General features: G+C 34.6%; 1 protein-coding gene across 1 annotated transcript in view; it reads right to left on the bottom strand.

Annotated features, from left to right (window-relative positions):
- The window catches only part of DGKH (diacylglycerol kinase, eta), a 174771-nt gene that overhangs the window by 57758 nt on the left and 99962 nt on the right, over positions 1-17051 (bottom strand). Inside the window, exons 10-14 of the mRNA XM_012648226.1 lie at positions 15726-15928; positions 13891-13999; positions 13621-13760; positions 9936-10020; positions 6060-6145 (exon numbers count right to left, since the gene is read on the bottom strand). Of these exons, the coding sequence (XP_012503680.1) occupies positions 6060-6145; positions 9936-10020; positions 13621-13760; positions 13891-13999; positions 15726-15928 (623 nt within the window). The remainder of the gene's footprint in view (positions 1-6059; positions 6146-9935; positions 10021-13620; positions 13761-13890; positions 14000-15725; positions 15929-17051) is intronic.

Genomic DNA, 17051 nt, shown 5'->3' with positions numbered 1-17051 from the left:
AGTTCTATAGGAATTTAGACGTCAGCGAGAGAAGGAGCTAGCAAGGAAGACTGAAAAAAGAGCACAGAGAGCGAGAAGCAGAACAATGGGATGGCAATTTCCAGACTCAAAGAGGAGTGTACGTTTAGAAAAAGAGCGGCCAAGTGTCTAAGAGAGGTTGAAGAAGAGGATGGAAAAGGCAGTGTTTGTTTTGAAACGTGGAGGTTATTGGTGATGTTAAAAAACAGTTTCAGGGGCTTGGTAGGGACAGATGTTGGGGAGGAGAGACCTCATAGTTCTTAGGTGGGACACCTATAACAAAAAACAGATTAACAAGAGAAAAACAAGTTTATTAATAGATGTAGTGCACATCACTTGGAAGAAACCTCAATGAAAAAAAAAAAATAAGTCAGTGGCTTGGAACTCTGGCTCATTTGGTTAGGGGAAAGTGCTAGGCAGGTGCTATGAGCTAGGCTGACGTCGCGGCACTCACATTGGCCCTGGCAAAAGAGCCAGACTCTTTTCCAAAAAAAAAAAAAAAAAAAATAAGTCAGGCTACCATGAAATCTCTTCTTTGGGTTTTACTGACAGTTTCTCTAAGATGTGCTACTTTTGAGAGAGTGGAGATACTGGCATTCTCAACTCTTGGTGTAACTCGAAAACAGAGGTTTTTCTTGCCATTATAATAACAATATCTTGATATAATTTTCTCTTGGGTTTGTAAAACTGCATATGGCATAATATTATTAGGAGTAGGAGTAGTTTACTAACTCCTAGGAACAGAGCCCTTCAGTCCAACAGCTTAGGAATGAGAGGGGCAGAGAGGTGCCCTTCCTCGGTTGTGCCATGTTTCTGAGGCAGACAGAGGCTGAAGGAGACAGCAGGATCCTGTGGAACCCGCGGCCAAGAGAGCTGCAGAGTGGGAATAGCAAAGTCAGGAGAGGGCTTGCCATATACGTGTGGGAAGAATCCAGAGAAATGCTCCATCTGATGGTCCATTACGGTCCATATTCCAGAAGGAATATAGGATATTTATATTCTGGAGGAATGAACTAACCTCCTATTACACTTAAATAGTGAATGTAAAGGTTTCAGAATAGAAATAAAATACATACTTAAAAATAGTATGATGTCAAAGTCATACCAACTCGGAGCTTGCATATTGGAGAAAAAACAATTTTAAGATGCATTTACTATGGTAACACAAAAGAAATTCTCTAACTATACACAGAGTTTCCTACTTTATACATAAAGACTTCCAGAAAACATGTGCAAAAATCCAATAAATGAAAGTGGAATGTGGGTTTTCCCATAGAGCTAAAAATTTTTTAAATCCCTAATTACATCTTTAATCTGTCAGAACTTTTGATGAGATATTTCCAATATTTTATTTCTTTAATCTTGTTCTCTTCCTTAAAAGTTGAACAATTGTGTACACCAAATATTCAGTTGAGGCTCATAGCAGTCCACATTTAATAAAATACGTTTGATGATTTCTACCATCATCTCAACTATATTATATTGTGAGACCTATACTTCTTTATTACTAGTAGCAGTACCCTCATTTATCAGCTTTCCACTTATTTTTTTCTAAACATGGGCAAACGACAATAAAATATGCAAACACTACACTAAGATAAACTGTCCAACAGAATCACGGATTGGCAGACAGGGTTATCCGATGAGAACCTGAAAAACTCATTTTTCATCTAATATAAAAAGTTCCAATTAGAAATTAAAGATGATTTAGAAGTATCAATGCATAATAAAAAAAAATTCCTAGCTATGTATGTGCTCTGAGGAAAGATTTTTTAACAACAACCTCACCTCATCTATCAAATGAGAGGGTTGCCTATATTATCTCTAAAGTAGATTCCAAATCTAAATTCTACACCTCTATGACAATGGCTCCAATCTTCTTGCCAGTTATCCCATTTTCTGAAAGTTTATATACAGAACAAGTTGCATTTATTCTAAAAGTTGGGGGTGAGTAGAATGAGTGAGTGAAAAACCTAATTAACTCCGACCGTTAAAGCTAGAAAAGTTTAAAAACTACTGACTAAATAAGAGAGACATATATTGCAGCCAAAGACAACTTATTTAATAATGCTGTTTTTCATTTTTATTAATAAATAGCACCTATTATTGCTAATTAGAGCTGGGATTCTCAGAAGATAACTCCTGTTACCATATGGAATTGATAAAATTTCAAAGTCAAAGAAATGATGTTTTAACTTAACCTACATTTACTATATAAGTTAACCCACATATTATTAATAATTACGCTAATGGAATATAGCTTTTCCATAAGCATTTCAACGTTTTAAAAATAGTTGAAAACAGTTAAGGCTACTGGGAATTATTATTTATGAAATAAATATAAACATGCACAGGAGGGGTAAAACATTTTGCCTTAATACTCGATCATTCAACAAATAAGTGACATTAACATCTAAGAAGGCAATTCTTTATTTTATCTAGGTAGTAGGTATAAGCGTGTGTGTGTGCATGTGTGTGTGTGTAGTATTTTTTTCAATCATTGAGTTGTACCCTTGTGATTTGGGCACTTTATATTTGTCATTCCTCAATAAGGAATTTTTTTAAAAAAGCAAGGGGAAGCATTGTAGACTTTAAAAGTCTTAAAGAGATATATCACCCAAATGCAATGTGTGAACCCTGTTTGGATTTTGATTTGAACAAATAAACTGCTTAAAAAAAAAAAAAAAACCTTCAAGATAACCGGGGGGAAAATGGGATATGGACTGAGTAATATTGATGGCATTAGAGAACTATTATTGTCTGGTTTCTGTAGTGTAAGGGTTATCACGTCTGCCTCACATGAGAACTATTATTTTTTAAATTTTAAAAAAGATTATATATATACACACATACATGCAGTTGGCCCTTTAAAGAAGTTATATATATAATATATATTAATAATATATATAAACATACACGCACAGTATATATACATATATATGGTGTACACACACACACACACACACACACACACACACACACACACACAGCTCTCCATATCCGTGGATTCCATGTCCATAGATTCAATCCACCACAGGCTGAAATACTCAAAAAACAAAAAAAAAAACAACGGATTGTTGGTGTCTGTACTGAACATGTACAGACTATTTTTTTGTCATTATTCTCTAAACAATACAGTTTAACAATTATTTACATAGCATTCACATTGTATGAGGTATTACAAGTAATCTAGAGATGATTTAAAGTATATGGGAGGATGTGTGTAGGTTATATGCAAATATTAACGCTATACCATCTTATATAAGGGACACAAGCATTGGCGGATTTTGGTATCTGTGGGGGGTCCTGGAACCAAACCCCCATGGATACTCAGGGATGGCTGTATACCAAAAATGGAATAAAACGATTTCTGAGATTTGCTTAGAGATACTGTAAGCAAATCTTACTGTAGCAAAATAAAGTGGCGAGTAGGTGGCAAAATGTATATAAATACTGGAGCTGAGTGATGGGTATGGTGGGAAATCATTATCCCAGCCTTTCTACTTTTATATGTTTGAAAATGTCCATAAAAAATAAAATTAAAAATATATTACTGGTATAAAGTTATTACATATTGTCGTCTCTTTTCTCTCTTGAACCTCTTTATGGCAATCTTCTAGAATTTTAATCTGGGGTTGTAAAGGCAGGCAGCCAGGCAGGTCTGGGGACACAGATGAGTGATAAGAGGGGACTAGGGTTTGGAAGGGAATCTGCCCAAAGGGAAGTAAGCTACTGGGGAGAGACCCAAACCTAGGGCTAAGAGCAAGGAGAAGACTCCTTAGACAAGGAGTCCGACCAAGGTCAAAAAAAGTTTGAAATGTAATTGGGTAAAACGGGAGGTGATGATACATAATTTAATATAGTAACCTGTAGTTTATGAGCTCTATATTTATTTTATTACTCAACTTAATTCTCCTAACAGTTCCATGAGGGAGGAATCCTTACGTTCTTACACTTGTAAAAACAGACATAGATCACAAAGCTGGCAAACGGTGGAGTCTCAGCTAGGACCCCGGATTTATCACAATTTAGCACAACATTGTGGCTTATTCCAGTGGTTTCCAAACTATTCTCCAGAAATACTTCAAGGATCCTACAAATGCTCGATTCAAATTACATTCAGAAATACAGGACATAATTTTTTAAATGCTCAAATGATCGTTAGAAACATTAGAGACAAATAATACATTAACTTTGACTTTAGAATTCACTAGTTTTTGTGCAAATATTAGACTAAAGCATCTTCTGCCATAAGTGAAGACAATTTCCTTACAATCATGTAAACAAAATAAGATACAGAAATATTGGAAGCTGCATTGAATATAAGACTTTAACTGTCATCTATAACCTTATTGCTTAATTTTTCTCATCGGTGACTAATAATTCAATCTTATTCAATTTATTAATACCAAAAAACAGAATTTTAATTTTTTTAATATTGGAATTCTGTGTAAGATTTTATTTCAGAAAATATTTCCACTGCTAAAAATATTATACTACCCAGGGACTACACAGGTATTAAGATTAAGAATGACAGGGAAAGAAAGGTGTGGCTGCCATAACCATCCTGTTTGCATCTGCCAAAATTTCATAACATGAATTCCATTTAATTAAAAACATAAAATGTATAGGAGGCAGTTAATCAAACACATGAAGGTCAATATAAAGGCTTTGCTAACACCCAAACTATAAAAGGTGGCCAGATAAAATATTTACTTAACTATATTAAAACAAAAAAAATTCTTTTATAACTTGTTATACCTTAAATAAGTTACCATTTCGACTTTCTATCTTTCCTAGCAATGTCCTCTGAAATGTCCTATAAAGACACATTTGATTCACAGGGTAAAGGTAGCAAACTCAAACGTCTACAAGGAACAGGCAAATTAACTTAGGTGCTTGAATTGGGCCTGGGATAAGAAATACAATAGGGAATGCTGAGGCCTTGGACAAACTAGAGATTTGTACATTTCTCCATAGAGCAATATAATTCATTAAAAAAAACCATCCAAACAAACAAACATAAATCAACCAGCAGCACAGCCTGAAACAGAGGCCGGCCTCTGCCTGGGTCAACCAGTGTGCTTCCCCGTGTCCTAAGCCATTCAACTCTTTTTCCTATTGTTCAGTTCTGTTTCCTATTCCTGGAGGGTGTGTCATCAAAAGCAATTGTCACAGTTGTACTTTCGTCACAAGCAAATTTGTTTATAATGATTTATCTTGTCTTTTCTAGACTTTTTACAAATTAAGTACATAATATACCAAAATTTGTGTATTTTTCCTTCACCACTTTCCCACTCCTTTTCTTTCCTTCTTCCCCTTCTTTTTCTCCTCTTTTTCTGCACAATAGTAATACTTTCTTGCTAAGCCACATCTTTTAAGCATCCTTTTGCTTATCAATTGAAAATTTCAGTTTTTTTACCCCCTTCCTCTAGTTGGCTTTCCAGTTCTCTCGACATCAGCATAGCATGCTTCAAAACTAAATTCTAAATTCCAGCCAGGCAACATTTGGGATAATAACATCAAGTAAGTAGCTTTGGCTCCACGTACAGAATCAACTTAACTAAAATCTGATAACTCTGAATTAAAATATAATTACGCAATGTAAACATGCTGAGAAATGTCATTTTGAAAAACCTGATCATTGCTTTCCTTATACTGATGTAAACAGTTCCTGAATAGTAGTGTTATGGAAATAATGAATTACAATAAAATGTGTTTTCCATATTATAATTAATCAGAGATACTTCCTTAAATAGACATTTAGGTTAATTAATCTCCAGACACTTATTATACCTTTTTGACAAAAATGTTTCAAATTAAGCATCAAAAAATATACCCTCTAAATATACTCCAGTGTAAATAAGATGCTAATGCGATTTTAAAAAATCAATTCAAATTTAGTACATCTAATTCTATAAACTACTTCACAGATATTTTTTGAACAGAAAAATCACAAAGAAATGACGTAAATGGTAGCAACCAGCTTCCCCTTCAATTTCACCATATAATTATTTCATGACTTAAACTCCACGACTCACTTGGCAGATGATGTGACCACTGCATGTTCATCAGAATTGAGGATTTTTGTAAGATGAGTTGCAACTGAGTCTTCATAAATTGTCATCTGAAAAGAGAAAAAAACCTACACTGTATTATTGTTGCTGGCATTTATACAACTCAGTTATTACTGCTCCAGAAATGGAACCATTCCTGCAACATGTGAGACAGGGCAATGGCTATAATGAAATAGATAAAAGAATCACTATGCAAAATAGATTAAATATTTCCTTTCTTTGAAAGACTTTTGGTTTTTGGAATCCTTAATTTAAATTCTTAGAAAAATCCATAAAAGCCTTTTTAAAAATTTTTAAAAGATCAAATACCTAAATATATTAATACAAAGAATTTCTATAAATTAGTAAAAGCCAATCTAATAAAAAATGTGCAAAAAACTAGAAATTTAAATATGAGAAAATGCAAATGGTCCATAAACAGATGAAAAAGTATTCACGCTCATCAACCATCAGGCAAGTGCAAACTAAAACCTCAGTGCAGTACCACTATCCTATATATACACCAGAATGGCTAGAAGGAAAACCACAAATGGAAAGTGCCAAGTGCTAGCAAGGCTGTGGAGCTATAGAACTCTCATGCACTGCTGATGGGAGTGCACATTGATAAAAATACCCTACAAAACTATTTGATAGTATCTATTAAAGGTGAACATATGCATTAATACCACAGGATTCAGAAATTCACTTCTACATATATACCCAAAAGAAATGCCAACGTGTGTTCACCAAAAGACATGTACTAGAACGTTCACAGCAGCATCCATTCAATAATAGAAGGAATGACAAACTGCAGTATATTTGTGTAATGGAATATGATGGGACAATGACAATGAATGATTTACAGCTGTGCTACCATGTAGATAAATCAAACACAATGTTGAGTGAAAGGATAATGAAACAAGAGGGCATCAAAAATGATTTTATTTTACAAAGTACAAAAACAGGTGAAACTAATCTGTGCTGTCAGGATAGTGGTTATTGGGGTGGGAGGTGTGTATAGTGACTAAGGGGGACACATGGGGTACTTGAATGCTCTCCTTAGTGTTGATTACATAGGTTTGTTTAGTTTGTGAAAATTCACCAAGCTGTATGTTTATGATATATGCACTTTTCTGTAGATATAATTCAATAAAAAGTTTTTTAAATGCTTAATGCACTGTCATACAATCATGTAAATAAATATTTCCCTTAAATAATAAAATGATCTAAATGCCAAAAGTGTCCATACCCCCTTTCTATTTGACTCAAATTTTAATATCCTGTTGAAAGAATACATTTTCTCAACATGTAAAAATGTACGCAACATTTAAACAGCCTCATATTTAGAGCCTTCCATCAAATGTTTGCATCAAATGATATTGCATGTCACACAGCTCGAAATTTTTTCCTATAAATGGTCTGCACTATGCAAGCTGGCCTCCTAAGCTCTTCTGCCTGACTCAGATGTCTCTTCACTGCTTTTTACCAATTAGCATCAGTTTATTCACACTTAATTGAAGATTCAATTAACATCCCTCCCTACATAAAGCCTTCCTGACTAGCCTCTTCCCAAAGGAATCTCATTGCTAATTTACATTCAATTCCACCCGTGGGTAATCAGGTCAGTATGTTACTCTTTTAAATTTCTATCTTCCATCCTTCAAAGTTAGACCACAATACGGGGAAGCAATTTTACATCAAAGAAAGGAGTGGAGGGCAGGAACTCCAAAGTTACACACAACACTACTGACCCGCAAATCCACTCTATTGATCTCTTTGTTTGAACACTAAAAACTGCATCTTCACAAGTTAAGATCGCAAAAAATGAAAATACATCTAAAAAATGTAGAAAAGAAAAATGTTTTTCAGATATTTTCTCCGCAGCATAGAAAATATTTTAAATGATCACTAATGCCATTAATTAATGAATTAATTGTCAGTTAATTAATTGATGTCATTTGATTAATGCCATGTGAAACTTACACTTAAAAACCCAAGTTTTTGTCTGGTAAAAATATTCAAAGATAAAAATCCAACCTCTTTCAGAAGAAAATGAAATAACCTCTATGTAGAAAGGACAAAATTATTGATATCACTTATTAACCTATTATGTAGTCACTTAGCCGGGTCAGGAAGGTAAGTAATAAAGAGTTAACATTCTGTATTGTGCACCAGATACTATGATTAAGCACTTCGTATATAGGTACCCCTTTAATTGTCCTGTCTTACAGTCAACAAACCCGAAGCTTAGCTGAGTTGAGTGATTTGCCTAAGACCCACAGCTTCATACACTCAAGCTAAGAAGGACGGTTTAGCTTACTTTTATTGCAGTTTTCAAGGTGAAAAAGTCATACACAGTAAAGTGCATTCCTGGTGTCAGCAAGAGGGTGCTCAGGCCCTAGTCAGGGCCATTTAGAACACTCATTTAATCTGTAATCTTAAAGTATGCTATCCATTTACTATAAAAATAAGTTTTAAAAAAATAAAGTTTCATTCAAAACCCTTTTGCACTAAAACAATTAGATTCCTTTCACATTCTTACAATTGTACCTCATATTTAGTGACTATATGTAAGTGATAAAAGTAAATTATCTACCTTTATTTAATATGCTAGGGAAAAGATATTTTTGAAGTATGTAGAACAAAAGAATTCCCCTTTTTGTCTTTTTGGAAAGAAAATTAATGACATTTATAAAAATGCAATTAAGAAAAAGACTGGTTTCTATAAAAACATGTATTATGTTTATAGTCAGAATAATATTACAACTAAAAATGCTGCTTGGAATAAAGTAGTAAATATATTAATCTTTAATAGAGATCATCTCTGGGTGATATTACTATAAGTGACTTATTTTCTTTATCATATAATGTTGTATTTTCAGAATTTTTTAGAAGCAGTTTTTGCTACTTTTATATCAGAAAAAGTTTTAAAAATGTAATTATCTTCTCTAAGGAACAGCCCCGTATTTCTGGTTATCATCCCTTGCCTTAGTTTTGACAAGATCATAATTTTATGAATGACAAAACAAAGATTTCAACTGTAAAATAAACAGATACATTTTCCTAAAGGGAAAAATAAGCTTTCACAGATCAAACAGTCTTAATGAGTCAGAGAATAATCCTTTGAAAGTCAGGTTCTGTTTTAAATCTCCGCTGCTTTGAGGTTTAATCAGAATGCTGAATCTTTAAAAATGTCTAAAAACTTTAGTCCTCTGTGGTTTGTGGCAGGGACAGAATGAAGTGGGCTCTTTCTTCCTTTGTTTTATGTGGGTCAACAGGCTTAACCCGGAGACCTGTCCTACTGCCCCCTTCAAAGAGCAAGCAAAGCAGTAAGAGGGAAGTTGTACAATATTCTGGCCAGAGTATCGGTGTGCTTGGAGATTGTTTAAGGGAGCTGGGCTAATACCTAACAATCACATGGGTGCTCCTGGCCAATGCAGAAGCTGAGTACAAGCTATCAGGGAACTGTTACCAGCTCGCCTTCCTGGAGCACTGCTGATAAAAAGGAAACAGGCAGGGAGAATACTCAGGGAGAACTGCATGCCCAGTGCTTTATACACATTTGTTATGTCATTTAATCCTCACAATTCTGTAGCCTCATTTTAGAGATGAAGTAACAGAGGCTCAGGAAGGCCAATGACTAGGCTAAGTTCACGTTCCCAGTGTGGGTGGTCACAGAAGGACTCTAACCTAGACCTACTTATAGTCCGAAGGAGAGGACTGTAAGTAGCTAAGTAGCATACTCCAGAAAATAAAAATAAAATTAAATAAACATGTTACCATATCTTATGAGTTCTCTCATTTTTTTCAAGACATCTACCCCCATTCCAAATGACAAATAGAAAAAGGGTTAAGTCTTACATAAAATTCTTCTGTTGCTTCTGGAGGTCCCGGAAGTAGAGAAGCCTTTGGTGGCAATTTGAGTTCATAAGTCATTATACTCCACCTGAAGGAAGAAAAATCTTCGCTCTAAAAGTCCTTTAAAATTGAATAAACTGTTCCCATCTCATATACATATATATATATTTATATTCATGAACTATGGTTTATTGTATCTTAAAACAGCCAAAATGGGGAAAGAGATGGAATTTTGGTCATTTCATAAAACGCTGAATTTATAATTTATGATTTCCACATCGTACCATTTCTCTTATTAGTGGCTTCCAAATGTTTTAAGGCCAGGCCCATAGTAAAAAATGTACTTGTGTAATAACACTTCCCCTTCTCCATTAGGTGCAATGTATTCTGACTTTTCTATTCTACTTTTCAAATAATGCTCATTATTTACTTATTGGATTACAAATTATAATACCAATGACTCACAATCCAAAATTCTAAAACAATGTCCTAGATTAAATAAATGCATACTACCTATGAAAAGAAAATTAGTGAAATATTCCTTCTTAAATTAAGAAAGAATGAATATAAGGATGGGATTAATGAGGAAATATTAATAATATGTAATTGAAGCAAATTTATTTCAATTAGCTATAAGTATTAATTTCAAAGCAAATATTGAATCACTTGGTGTTAGAGGAAAGCAATCAACTCAGAATAAGCCCAGTCTTCTACCTAAAATAATAATTTCCAGATTTGGGAAGAAAAAGTAGGCAAGAACATTATCAATAAAAGCAGTACTATTAACACATGAATTTTAAGAAAAGCATAACACAGCTGAAACCAGTAATAGAACCTACAGGAAAATCCCAAGATCAGTATTTAAACAGAGCCTAGTGTATCATTAACACTAATGCGAATGAATCTTTGCATAAAAATCAACATTCCCAGAAAATTCCCCAATAGACATATATGTTAGGATATGTAAACTGAATAGTGCTACTATTCAACTCTTGACATGAAAATACTATATAGAAATTTATATTTGAGCACCAAAAGCCATTCATCCACCCATTCATTCATTCATTCATCCATGCAACAGATATACTATATTGAGCATCCCAAAATGACAGACAGGGTCTGGAAACACAAGGGTGAATAAGGCTTCCCTAATGAAGCTTAGATTCTAATGCAGAAAACAGGTATAATACAAGTAAACAAAACAATTAAACTTTATAAATATCCAACAGGGAAAACTGTAATTGAAGACATAAAAGTCAAGCTCCTTATAGCTGAAGTTACTTCTCAGGTCAAAAGACAGTTGAAGAAATGTGAATGTTAACTGGCTAAGTTCCTTGCACCTTCCAGGTTATACCTCCCCCGTCCAAAGGAAATGGTTGGAGCAGATGAAACAGGAGAAAGTGGCAGCAAGAGATGATAGAGTGAGGAAGAGACGAATATTGGCCCCAGCAAAGCAGAGTTACAGGCCAGAAGCTCAGGACCCATTTGGCATTTACACGCATTAAAGGGGAGAGAATGCAATATTGAGAAAAAACCTCGGCATTCTGGTTTATGGTGCCAGTTCGATCACTTATTAGTTATATAACTTAGATAATGTAAAAACCTCCTTAGCCTTTTTACTAGAAAAACGGAGAGGACAATATTAGCTATCTCTAGGAGTACAGTGATGATTAAATGAGACAATATATAAAGTAAAGCAACTAGTAGATGTGCCAGGAAGACAAAAATTATTAGTTGCTCTTACTCCCATTGTCTCTACAAACTTCAATTTTCACCTTTATAAAATAGTCATAACGATGCTTCGTGAGCCACCCACAGTGTTGTTTTGAGAATCAAATAAATTAATATAGGAAAACCTTATTTAATTTGGAATATTAAACAATGATTTTTTTTCACCTGCTCTTTACAAACAGCAAATTAATAAGGAACACACAAGAACAAAATATGCTTATGTTTCCAATGATGGAAGGTTCTAGGTTTTTAAATCTCCTTTGAATCTTTTTTTCTTGTGTTTTTTGCAAGCCTGTAGATATCAAGGAATTTCACCAAGGGGTTGCTGTTTCTTGGCTAAACACTGGAGAAGTGATTTTCTGTAACACACCAGGGAAAAGCACACACCCAGGGTGGAGGAAATGCCTAACAGCTTTTCCTAGGATGAAGTGAGAGTGATCTTTAAATGTGCAATAAAGAGAGCATTTAAAATACTATGTGTTTGGTAAACACAGAATTTGACAGTTGTCTGGGAAGTCACCTCGGCACTTTTACGCATAACTGTGATTTTATTGATTTCCAGTTTTTTTCTCCCCAGCTTTAGTAAGGTATAGTTGACAAATAAAAATTGTATATATTTCAGGTATACAAACTTGATGTGTTGATATACATATACACTGTGAAGTAATCACCACCATAATGCTAATTAACATATCCATCATTTCACATAGTTACCTTTTTCTTTTCTAACCTCCAAGCTCTTTTAAAGACTAAATCCAGCACCACATTAGATTCCAAGCCTTTATGCCCACAAACTACTGGAGTGTGCCTCTCACGCGCGCATTTTGGATAAACACAAACGCTCTACTGCCCAGCTCTCTTTTAAAATACTCTGTCCACAAAAGAATCAACTATTGCAACGTTACCTTATGACAGGCAAGGTTACAATTAATCAGGTTACAGCTCCTCATTTTAGAGTAATTACATTTTAGATTGGTGGCTCCCTGATGAGATTTTGTTATTTTCGGGAAGAGTTCCACAGATGGCTAATTCTATCAAAGTCGTTTTGATTCACGTAAGCTCAAGTTTATAATGATATTTTGACATTTGTCTTCTGCTTATGGCAGAGGGTGGAGAGTGACTGCTAACTAAGTCCTGTTGTTCCCTCTTCCCAAATTCTAAACACCTCCTCCATAATGCTCAGGGTATACACATTGTGATTTCTTCTTTATACATGGACATTCCGAGAGAAAGCCGTTAAGAGATGTGGTCAGGAATAGCATAAATCCAGTGGCAATTCCTTCATTTAAAGCTGTCTTCCTAATACTTCCCCATACCTAGGAAAGCATTTTTTATTTTTTTAATATTTAGTTCTTTGTTGGGTCAATTCATTCTTTTTTTTGAGACAGGGTCTCACTGTTGCCTGGGCTGGAGTGCAGTGGTGCAATCATATAGCTCACTGCAACCTCAAACTCCTGGGCTTAAGGGATCTTCTTGCCTTAGCCTCCCGAATAGCTGGGACTACAGGCACATGCCACCACACCTGGCTAATTTTTTTATTTTTTGTAGAGATGGGGTCTCGCTATGTTACTGAGGCTGGTCTTAACTCCTGGGCTCAAGTGATCCTTCCTCCTTGGCCTCCCAAAGTACTGGGATTACAGGCGTCAGCTACTGCACCCAGCTTATTCTTAATATGGATGATTAAAAAAAGATATTCTAATAAATGTAAAGGTGTTTTGTTTTTGTTTTTGTTTTACCGAGAGACACAGCTTTCGGTATAATACGAAGGTGTGTTCCCAAATGTAAAGATGTTTCTAGCTTTTCTGAAACTGCAGAGTAACGAGAGCCTACCTACCCAGTGGACAAGACCAGGAAATCTCTGCCTTCATGGGACTTCTAGTCAGTATAATTTAAATTTCCAAAAAATGATTTCGGTATGCCATTTTCAATCTACTATTAGCAAAGAATGCACTCTTACCTGTCCAGCATTTTAGTACTGGCCCGTTCCAGCTTCTCAAGTATCTGAGGAAGTTGGGTGTCGTCATCATATGAGCCTCCCCAGCCAAGAACTCGAGCAAGGTCATTTCCTGTACCCAAAGGTAGTACTCCCAGCTGACACTAAAAGACGGCACAATAGGGAGACGTTCAGACAAGTTGAGAAATAGGGGCTATTGCATTTGTGCACCTCCCTGGGGAATATGTTAGCATGCATTCATGTTAACTACCCATAAAAAGAATTACCACTTGCCTGTTTATTCAAGTTGAGCTTATCGATTTCGGACAAAACCCAACCTACACTTCCATCTCCTCCACACACAAGAATCCGGAAATTGTCAAACTTCTGAAATAATCTTAAGCTGAAAGTAAAAAGCATTTCATTTTAGTATAAAGAAATAAAAATCATTTTCCTCGATTCTTTGCTATTCTGTATTTATTGGTATTCACACTCAGATTAGATATAAGAACTCCTCCTACATATTAACTATACCGTAAAAATTACTTTAGGTACAATTTTAACTCAAGAAAACTTCTGAATCATAAGCAGTGAAGGGAATTATAAGTAGAAATGAAGATAAAATTAGGAGGAAAGAGGAGTGAGAAACAAGAAAAGAAAAAAGCAGCAGAGACCAGGAAAGGTAAAGTCACACGAGACTGTGAAAGTAGTGGTTTTTTCCTTTCCATTACAAAGATAAGTTATTCCCTTAAGAATTACAAACCAGGGGTAGGGAATCTAGGGTCCTGGTGCACTGAGTGGCACTTGGGCAGTTCCTACAGAGACCAATCAATGTTTTAAATACCACTCTTAGAACCCTCAACTCACTTTTCCTCCTTCTCTTCTCCTATTCTCAGGTCAATCCTTTACTTCTACCTTCCTTCATCTCAACTTTTGACACATCCCATCTCCTACAAGTACCTTTGTACACCCCAAGTATTGTGGAAAATCTGAAAAATGTATTAGAGGATCAATCTCAAGCAGTTTCACAAAGAGATCCTTGGAGTCTTAGAGGATGAATGGGAAAAATAAATATGAAGACACATAATCGTGGAACTAGAAAGATTATAAAGCAGATGTGTTAGAAAGGGAGACAAAACCACCCCAGAATGGCAGAGACAAAGAAGGAGAGAAGAGAGGCTAGAGGAGGAAACTCTAGGACCCCAGCAGAGGACAGGAAGGATGTGCACGGAGAAAAGGAAGAAAGTGGGTGTCAATGACGAGACCCACACCCATGTGGCCAGAAAGGCCCGAGACGTGGCAAGAAAAAGGCACTAGAAACAGGAAGGCAGATCCCGAAGGGACAAAAGTGAAAAGAGGCACAAAGAGAAGCCAGAGGAAAATGTCATATAAAACATGAAAGGTCTTGTGAGGCACTGGTATCTAAAATCCCCATTTCTACTTCTGTGTTCATGCTTTAAGGTAATAGTGGAACCCAAGAGAAGAGCTGAGTTGGCCTAAGTAAATCATATAGAGACTGAAGACACAATAGCACTGCTTAAGAAAATCATATACATACCATAAAAATATTAAAAGTTCCTCAAGGTATATTTCCCTCAATGAAAATATTTAGTTCATTTTTTTTTCAGATTTTAAATAATGACATTCCAGAAAGTTAAAAAGAACAGTCAACAAAAGTATTTCTTTGTTATTTTATATGAACTGAGCTTGAGGAACTGTCCTTGAGATTCATGACAGTACCTGTACTTTGGTGAAATAATTGATTGTTTATATTACATATAAATCAATCTTAGCCTTCCGGGCAAATCATTTCCTAATGTTATTTTTGTATTCTATATTTAGGCAAGTTGATCTTTCTTGCAGCTAAAAAAACAGTATCATTTGATACAGGATATATTCTAAAACATTTTCTAAACAAAGTTTGGAACTTGTCAATTTCAATATAAATTTTAGAATTTATACAAGGCAGTTGCAGAACTAACAAAAAGTTTGTGTTAAAACTTATAAATTAGAGCTTTAAGAAGAGAGGGAGTCTAAAGGAATCTACAATTTTCATGAGCTGAAAAAGCCAGACATTTCATGTGTACTGTGACATTTCATTCAAATACAATTTATCAATAATCAATTACCCTAAATGAGGACCTCCATTCATTAAATCAAACACCTGAGCCGGATTTAGCAACTGTTTAAAACGACGCAGGAACTTTACTCCCTGATTATCTCCACTCTTAGAATTGACAAAAACCAACAGAGGACTAACACAGAATGAAAACGTGGCTCTACAGAAACCTGTCAAAAAAAAACACAGTACACGATCAATACATACAGCTTTCTCTTTTGAATTAGTAACATTCAAAGAAAAGAAGATAAATTCATAAAACCAAAGAACCCTGTTTATTACTGAAACATTAAGTTATAATTTAGCTTCCAAAATGGAAATAGGTTAATTATTTACATACTAAGAATATAGAACTTATCTTTTTAAAAATATACTGTATAATGAAAACCATACCAAAGATGATATTAATAGAAGTATTAATCACAGATAATCTGAGATATACCAATTGCCTTAGCTATACTTAATTATAAGAAAAACTAATCACAGCCTATAAATTCAAATTTATCAAACAATTCATATGTTCATATTCAGTATTTTAAAATATTTTAACTGCTCCTTGCTGAGGCCTGAGAAAATATTTTTAAATTTATAGTAAACAAAAGAACCTTGATCTATTAGTGCAGGGTGGAAAGACCTGTTAATAGCACAGGTTAAAAAAAATCACATCTTTTGAGGTTTATATCCTTATATCTAAGATATCTATTGGCAGAAATTATACTAAAAGTTTGAAAAACATAAAGAATGATATCAATGCAGGACATTAAAAATAGTACAGTTCTCCCTTGGTATCCATGGAGAATTGGCTCCAAGACCCCCATGGATACCAAAATCCACAGTTGCTCAAGTCTCTTACATAAAATGGCATATTAAATGGTAAAAGCCTTGTGTAATATGGCTTGCTTAGAAAGAAGTTATTAGTACACTATCCCAAAATCAGTGTTGTAAAGGGGTTCCTCAGCAGTTACAATTAAGTTGTAAAATTCTGGAAAAAGTGCATTATAGGAATATAAATTCCTGTAATGAAATTATAGGAAAATAGATTTTAATAACAGCCATGCTAATGGGAAGTTTCAATTACGGAGGGAAAAAAATGCTTATCAAAATTAACCTTTTCAGATTACATTTCCATACAGAATAATGATCTTATTTTATTTACTGAAACATTAAATCTAAAAGACTTATACACAGTAATCTCCCCAACATGTTAATAGCTATGTTACAACTTTCATTTAAATATAGTCTTTCAAAATGCTTTTAAATGTACTGTTTAGCAATTTAAACGGAATTATTTTATAAAAACTGACCAGAGTAACCAATTACAGTTATATTTATTCTA

The sequence above is a fragment of the Propithecus coquereli genome, unplaced genomic scaffold, assembly GCF_000956105.1.
Source record: "Propithecus coquereli isolate 6110/MARCELLA unplaced genomic scaffold, Pcoq_1.0 Scaffold11, whole genome shotgun sequence".
Lineage (NCBI taxonomy): Eukaryota > Metazoa > Chordata > Mammalia > Primates > Indriidae > Propithecus > Propithecus coquereli.
Note: the sequence above shows the minus strand (reverse complement) of the source record. Positions and strands in the feature narration are given on the sequence as shown.